Source organism: Nannobrachium achirus (assembly GCF_963921795.1).
Source record: "Nannobrachium achirus genome assembly, chromosome: 23".
Lineage (NCBI taxonomy): Eukaryota > Metazoa > Chordata > Actinopteri > Myctophiformes > Myctophidae > Nannobrachium > Nannobrachium achirus.
In genome coordinates, this window is record NC_137830.1 from 51,133,778 (window position 1) to 51,141,277 (window position 7,500).

The window sequence follows — 7,500 nt, forward strand, 5'->3', positions numbered from 1 at the left end:
CAATTTGTCCATTAATGGCTTTATTTTTAGATTTCGCTTTTGTTTGTATTTTCTCCCAAGTCATTAAAATGTTATTTTACCTGAATAATTGAGTCAATGCTGGATAAACAATTGCGCGGTTAATAATTTATCGACATCTCTCATGAATAATTCCTTCGGGAGGCTGGGATTGGCTGGACATTTCAAATCAATCCATGCTTTTAAAATGAGTTAAAATGCAACGATAAAGTTTTGCCAAAAAATGACTGCATCATTACATTTAGTGACTCCTGTGAATTGTTTTATTTTTATTTTTGTTTATTTTCTTTTTATTTTGTTCATATTTTGCCTACAGCATTAGTCAGCCAGCCAGCCAGCCAGCCAGCCAGCCAGCCAGCCAGCCAGCCAGCCAGCCAGCCAGTCAGTCAGTCAGTCATCCTTGGTTAAGTAAAAGTATCAATACCACAAAGTAAAAGTATCAATACCACAAAGTAAAAGTATCAATACCACAAAGTAAAAGTATCAATACCACAAAGTAAAAGTATCAATACCACAAAATGCACTTGAGTAAAAGTACAAAAGTATTGGCATCAAAAAGTACCAAAAGTAAAAGTACTCATTAATACCATGAATTATTTGAATTATGAAGTAAAATGTGGATACTTTTGATGTATTATACTAGTAAGACACCTGAGGGTGGAATGCGACCTCAGGGTGACATGCGACCTCGCCCTAAAGGGCGAGGTCGCGCCAATTCTTGACTATATCTGGCCAACCACAGCGTTTCTCTGACGATTCTAGTTGTTATCATTCTGGGGGGAGTTTGTTCATGTTTTTGTGAGGGTATCAACCCTAGGAGACACGGGGAGAACATGCAAACTCCACACAGAAAGGCCCTATCGCCAACCCCACCTAGGGTGTGAGCGATAGGGCCTAAACATGGAGATGTGGAGAACACTATATATGAAGATAGTCCAGTCCATCATGTCATATGGGACTACCGTCATAGACAGTAGCCATTGTTAGGCCGGAGTCAATGGCTGTCTGTCTGACTGTCTGTACAGGAAGTGATGTCACATGACATACTTTTTATGCCCATATATGAGTCATTCTGTACCACATCTCCATGTTTAGGCCAAACAGGTTTGCTCCATTTCTCCATGTATAGGTCCAAATGACCTCGCCCTAAAGGGCGAGGTCGCGCCAATTCTTGACCATCTGGCCAACCACAGCGTTTCTCTGACGATTCTAGTTGTTGTCATTCTGGGGGGAGTTTGTTCATGTTTTTGTGAGGGTATCAACCCTAGGAGACACGGGGAGAACATGCAAACTCCACACAGAAAGGCCCTATCGCTCACACCCTAGGTTGGGTTGGCGATAGGGCCTTTCTGTGTGGAGTTTGCCTAAACATGGAGATGTGGTACAGAAGGACTCATATATGGGCATAAAAAGTATGTCATGTGACATCACTTCCTGTACAGACAGTCAGACAGACAGCCATTGACCCCTGACCTAACAATAGCTACTGTCTATGACGGTAGTTCCATAATGACATATTGGACTAGACTATCTCCATATATAGTGTTATCTACATCTCCATGTTAGGACTCATATATGGGCATAAAAAGTATGTCATGTGACATCACTTCCTGTACAGACAGTCAGCCATTGACTCCGGATTAACAATGGCTACTGTCTATGACGGTAGTCCCATATGACATATTGGACTAGACTATCTCCATATATAGTGTTATCCACATCTCCATGTTTAGACAGCCAATGACTCCGGCCTAACAATGGCTACTTTCTATGACGTTAGTCCCATATGACATGATGGACTGGACTATCTCCATATATAGTGTTATCCACATTTCGTGTAGCCGCCCTGTACAGGAAGTGATGTCACAACTCGCTGACATCACACTGACATCACAGAGGATACGGAAGGACGGTCACGAGGATACGGAAGGAAGGAAGGAAGGAAGGACACTCAAGTGACACGGTTCTTCAGAGTATATGCGACCATCGGTCGCAATCAGCACACACCAAATAGCTCCCGTTAAAGGGATTTTTAATTTGCAAAAGTGGTAACGCTTTGTGAGCCAAGCAGGCTCTTCCTCAGTGGTGAAGTCAGCCTGGCTAGAAACCTTACAGAGGCACTTCGGCAAATTAAAAATCCCTTTTTAATGGGAGCTATTTGGTGGGTGGATCTTTCTGCTTCTCTGTCACTAGGTGCTTTTTGAATCGAGCACCCATTCCGATCTGGTTTTGGCTTTTTTACTCTGGATGTATTAACATGTTCTGCCTGGGGACGGCCAATTCCTAACTTCTTCAGTGCCATATTTAAAGCGGGACCTCTTATATTGCCGGTTTGCCAACAAAGGGTTAAAAAAATAGTGTGCACGCTGGTGCACACATTCGTGCACAGATCATGCACTATGCATGTGCATGCTTTTCACAGCTTTCAAACAAAAAAATCCGCTTGGAAATCCGTTCAGGCATTCAGGAGAAGGCAGCCCTTATGTTTTCTTCAAATGTAAACAAAAATGGCTGCCATGTTTGAAAGATGGGGTTGGTATGGGGGTTAAACATGCAATTTCGCGATCGCGATCATGCCTAGTACACTGTTGGAGGTCCAAAGTTTGCCAGACCCAGGGGGTCGGCCTACATAAGGCTTTGTCGGTCTGTCGGTCGGTCTGTCGGTCTGTCGGTCCCTCTTTTCCTCAGTGTGCCTGTCCCTCTTTTCCTCAGTGTGCCTGCTCATCTGCCCCTCCCTTCCCTTGCTGGGCTGATTGCCTTGAGTGCCGTCACCTGTACAGGACCAGCTGAGTTGAGTTGGCTGACGAGCTGCTGACACTATAAATTCCTCAGCCCATCTACAAGCTCACAAACATTTCCAGCTGCTCAGCCTATACAATCCTGTGTGTTCATGTGTTAGTTCAGTGCCATACTAGTGAAAACAGCCGATCTACAAGCTCACTACGCTTTGTTGCTGAGACTATAAAATCCTGTGTGTTCATGTGTTAGTTCAGTGCCAAACTAGTTTTCATTGCGGGTCTGGCACGACCAGGTGACCTGGTCTATTTTTTTTTTCAAAAACATTTTTTTTTCAAAAAAGAAAATATTTTTTTTTTATTATTTTTAAAAAAAAGACGTCCAGAAGACGTCTGGCAGGGAGGTCCATGGTTAAAAATACGTTTTTATTATAGAAAACGTCTTTTTTTGGCAGGGTATGAGCTAAATGAAGAACTGGGATCCATCTCAGGGTGGGTGCTGTGTCACCCTAGGGTGCCATGACGCCAGTCCAGGGTTGCCGCAGAATTAAGAATCATGTGATGTGACTGATGGTGTAGTCCCTTTAAACCACTTAGTTGCACTGTACTTCATGAGTTAGTTGCACTGTACTTCACGAGTTAGTTGCACTGTACTTCACGAGTTAGTTGCACTGTACTTCATGAGTTAGTTGCACTGTACTTCATGAGTTAGTTGCACTCACAATTGGGATGCTGCAGGCTTCAAGTGGTTAAACGTCAAGTATACACTTATTTTCAGTCTGTTCTAATGAAATGGATATTCCTCCGTGACATACTGTATCTCACGGAGTGCCGTGGATGAAAAAGTTATTTACAGGGGTGCCCTGAGTCAAAAGAAAGGTTCGAGAACCACTGCAGTCGTGACAGAACCGCTCCTTCGCTCAGCTGCTGCTGAGAGGCAGAAGACAACCCCCCTTCGCTCTCATGATTTAATTATCATAAATGAAATAGCACGCTACTACAAATCTTTACTGACTGAGCCATTAAATGTTTATTTGCTGTGCAAATAGCTATAAAACTACAGAAATATGACAGCATCCGAGTTTAACTTATAAAACAAATTCACAGAAGCAGTAATTCATACACACACACAGCAAAAGTCTTGGTGTTAATTTAACTCCAAGGAGTGTACAAATGAAACCAAATGGAAACCTTACGGGTCAATTTTGTTCCATTTCTACACTCAAGTAGTAACGATGTTGACTTGCAGTAATAAATTGATGAGACCACCAAGTGCTGAATAAGTAAACAAGGCTGCAAATGGAACTTAGCATGCAGTATAAAAAACACGCGACATTAATTTGTTGATTCAATATCGTAGATATCCAAACCCCTCTGCTTCAAAACGTACTAGAATGTATACCTCAATAAATGTGAAGTATAGGTGATATTAGAGGGTTAGGGTTATTAGGCAGTGGTTCGGGGGGTAGAGCAGCCGTCTTGGAATCGGAAGGTTCCCGGTTTGATCCCCGTCTCCTCCTAGCTTTGTGTCCTTGAGCAAGACACTGCTCCAAATGAGCAGCTTGTTGCTCATGTCTGTCTGTCAGACAGACAGACAGACAGACAGACAGACAGACAGACAGACAGACAGACAGACAGACAGACAGACAGTCAGCCAATCAGAGTGTTGTTACCTTTTAAACATTCCCATTCTGATCAGTGATGTCATCACTGAGCCATCCACCTCGCCAAAGAACCTCCCAGCCTATCAGGACAGAGAGGAGGGGGAATGTGATTGGATGAAAAGGTGAACTGTTTGCATTTCTTTCTTTCTTTCTTTCTTTCTTTCTTTCTTTCTTTCTGTCTTTGTTATTTCATACCTCCTTCTCTCTGTTTTTCTCCCTCGTCCTTTCCGCCATCCACCAGAAATATATTACTGTATGTGTGTGTGTGTGTGTGTGTGTGTGTGTGTGTGTGTGTGTGTGTGTGTGTGTGTGTGTGTGTGTGTGTGTGTGTGTGTGTGTGTGTGTGAGAGAGAGAGAGAGAGAGAGAGAGAGAGAGATAACTCACATTCTTGCGTTCCTGAGAGACGATGATGAATCCATTGTTGTCAATCAGATAACAGGCAACATCCTGAGAGACACAGACAGCCTTTAGAAACACCTTCATTACATTACATTACATTACATTACATTACATTACATTACATAGATTACATTATAGACACAGACAGCCTTTAGAAACACCTTCATTAAAACACTGGGAAAAAAACAACTACATTTCACAAGAAAACCAATAGAAGAAACGAACAAGACAGAGAAAGACGTCTTTAATGTTAGATTACACCTTAACTATTTTATCACATATCGTTTTTCCCATTTCTTGAAAAGTAGCGGTTTTGGACCCCGACAGCCACCATATTGGACTGTATACTGTATATACTGTATATACTGTATATACTGTATACCGTACTGTATACTGTACTGTATAGCTCATCTTATCACTCACAAGGCTGTCACAACGAAGAGGACACACTCCCTCTGCTGTGGAACACTGACAGACAGACAGACAGACAGACAGACAGACAGACAGACAGACAGACAGACAGACAGACAGGCAGAGGTGTTAGAATTGACAAAGACAGGCAATTTTCATTCTGACAGTATGTGTGTAAGTGAAAATGAAAATGTGAGAATGTGCATGTTTTGTGTGTGTGTGTGTGCGTGCGTGCGTGCGTGCGTGCGTGCGTGCGTGCGTGTAATGTGACTGTGTTTTGAAGTTGCACCCTCAGCAGAGGAGAGGAGAGATAACTTACATCTGTGTCTGTCGGCTGAGGAGAGAAAACAGAGAGGAGAGAAAACATTAACAGTAGTTCATTTTGAAACATGATGTTGTCCGCATCACAACATGAAATGTGCAGAATCTATTTAATACAGAGGCGGTAGATCTCCCACAATATTTAATACACACCAACAGCAAGAGAGACAGGGAAGGAGGAATGTTTATGTTATCTGTACTGCATACAGACGGGTGACAAATCAAAGGGAAAACCAACATAACGGTCATACTAGTACCGTTTGGAAATGAGCCACCGTGCCCTGTTGGCATAGACAAGATTGTTAAGCTAATCGTAGTGTAAATAGCCGATCTACAAGCATACAACTCATCACACCACGATGTGTTGTGAGCTAGTAGATAGGCAACTACTTCTGAACGTTTTTGTTTTATTTCCTGAAAAGAGGTGGTTCTGGACATACAAGGTACGGCATTCTATAATTACCCGTATCCTCCGTGTTCTTTAATAAGAAGCCTTTTTATCCGATCGCGTTCTGTTTTCCCATGTATGTCCTGGCGTTCCCCATGCGCACCAACCCCACTGAGATAAACAGACACTGATCGGATAAAAAGGCTTCTTATTAAAGAAAACGGAGGATACGGGTAATTATAGAAAGCCGTACCCGGCGTACCGTATTTAGACAGGTGTGAGACTTTATTAAGCACTTTGTTTGTGAAATCTGAATGATGGTGTTGTTGTAGGGGGCTCAATAAGTCGCTCTGCCCGAACCCATGTTAACACGGGAACATGTCGATCGGGGCTTGGTCTCTACGACCATGTGTGAGCTACGATGGGCTTACGAATCCGATGGGCTAAAATCGCTTTGGGAAACCCGGCCAATGATGGTGGAGGAGACTAGAGCACTCTACTAATGCATTGGTACTAAATGTCCCATAGGTGTTCAAGTGGGTTCAAGTGACTGTGAAGGCCATAGATTATGACTTTTCATTCACTGAGCCTGGGCCCTGTTGTCATTCTGGAAGAGACCATTAGCTTGGATTCCCCATCGATGATGTCACTGGCACAGTAGATTGTTTTGTTGCTATTTTATCATGAACATTAGTGAGGACCAATTATATGAAGACAGGTTGAAAAGTGGTGAATTCGTCCTTTAAGAGTGATTATAACTAATTATATAAGCCGATTACAGTGCATTTATACGTGAGCTTATAAGTCATGTGTTGTGATTGTATGAGTTATTATAACCATAATTATACAGTCACCTATACAAGCACACTATAATGCTGTACTGTATGCAGTAGGTTAAGAATGCTTATCATTCCGTATAGACATGGGAAGCATGGTGATTCATCAGAGGACAAATAACGTTGTATCAGATCAATACAGAGACCCTTCCCTCTGTAGACCACCCAAGTGGACCCAATAATCCATGCCAGCTAAATGGTCCCCACAGCATAGCAGAGGCAGAGCCCCCCTCACCACCTGATCATCCCAAGGGAGGATAACACGGAGATCGGCTGCCCTCACTGAGCAGGCCAGGACCAATTTCTCTCACTGCCATGCACACATGCAGCTTCCAGCATGAGAAGAACATATTGAAGGACAGGGACATGCAGAGAATGTTAGAGAGGCAGGGGCTGACATTTCTAAAAGGGCCTTTTGGTGAAAATATTGAAAATAGCAGACCCGCAGCGCGACGCGTTGTGGTCTTGGAGGTCGGCTATTTTCAGTGCTTGATACCATACCACAATAAACTAGCATAAAAAAGGCAATACTGGAGACGTGGCATACGGCATGGATTTCTACACAGTGTGGGCAATTCTTTCAACATAAGATGCTGCATTCATGTTCAGGAGAGTTTGGACAAGGCAATTCTCTTGAATGCTGCCTTCAGGTATGGCATGGAAAGAGGGCATTTGCATTTCTTTCATCATAGTGAAAACTGCATTAATGGTCCGGAAAAGGGAACTT

The 7,500-nt window shown here is 42.9% G+C and overlaps 1 protein-coding gene across 1 annotated transcript in view; it reads right to left on the reverse strand.

Annotated features, from left to right (window-relative positions):
* Positions 1-7,500, reverse strand: part of LOC308308979 (voltage-dependent calcium channel subunit alpha-2/delta-4-like) — a gene marked incomplete at both ends in the record, with an annotated part of 186,120 nt that overhangs the window by 33,937 nt on the left and 144,683 nt on the right. The window contains 4 exons of the mRNA XM_080754432.1: positions 4,427-4,497; positions 4,803-4,865; positions 5,241-5,285; positions 5,548-5,562. Of these exons, the coding sequence (XP_080610558.1) occupies positions 4,427-4,497; positions 4,803-4,865; positions 5,241-5,285; positions 5,548-5,562 (194 nt within the window). The remainder of the gene's footprint in view (positions 1-4,426; positions 4,498-4,802; positions 4,866-5,240; positions 5,286-5,547; positions 5,563-7,500) is intronic.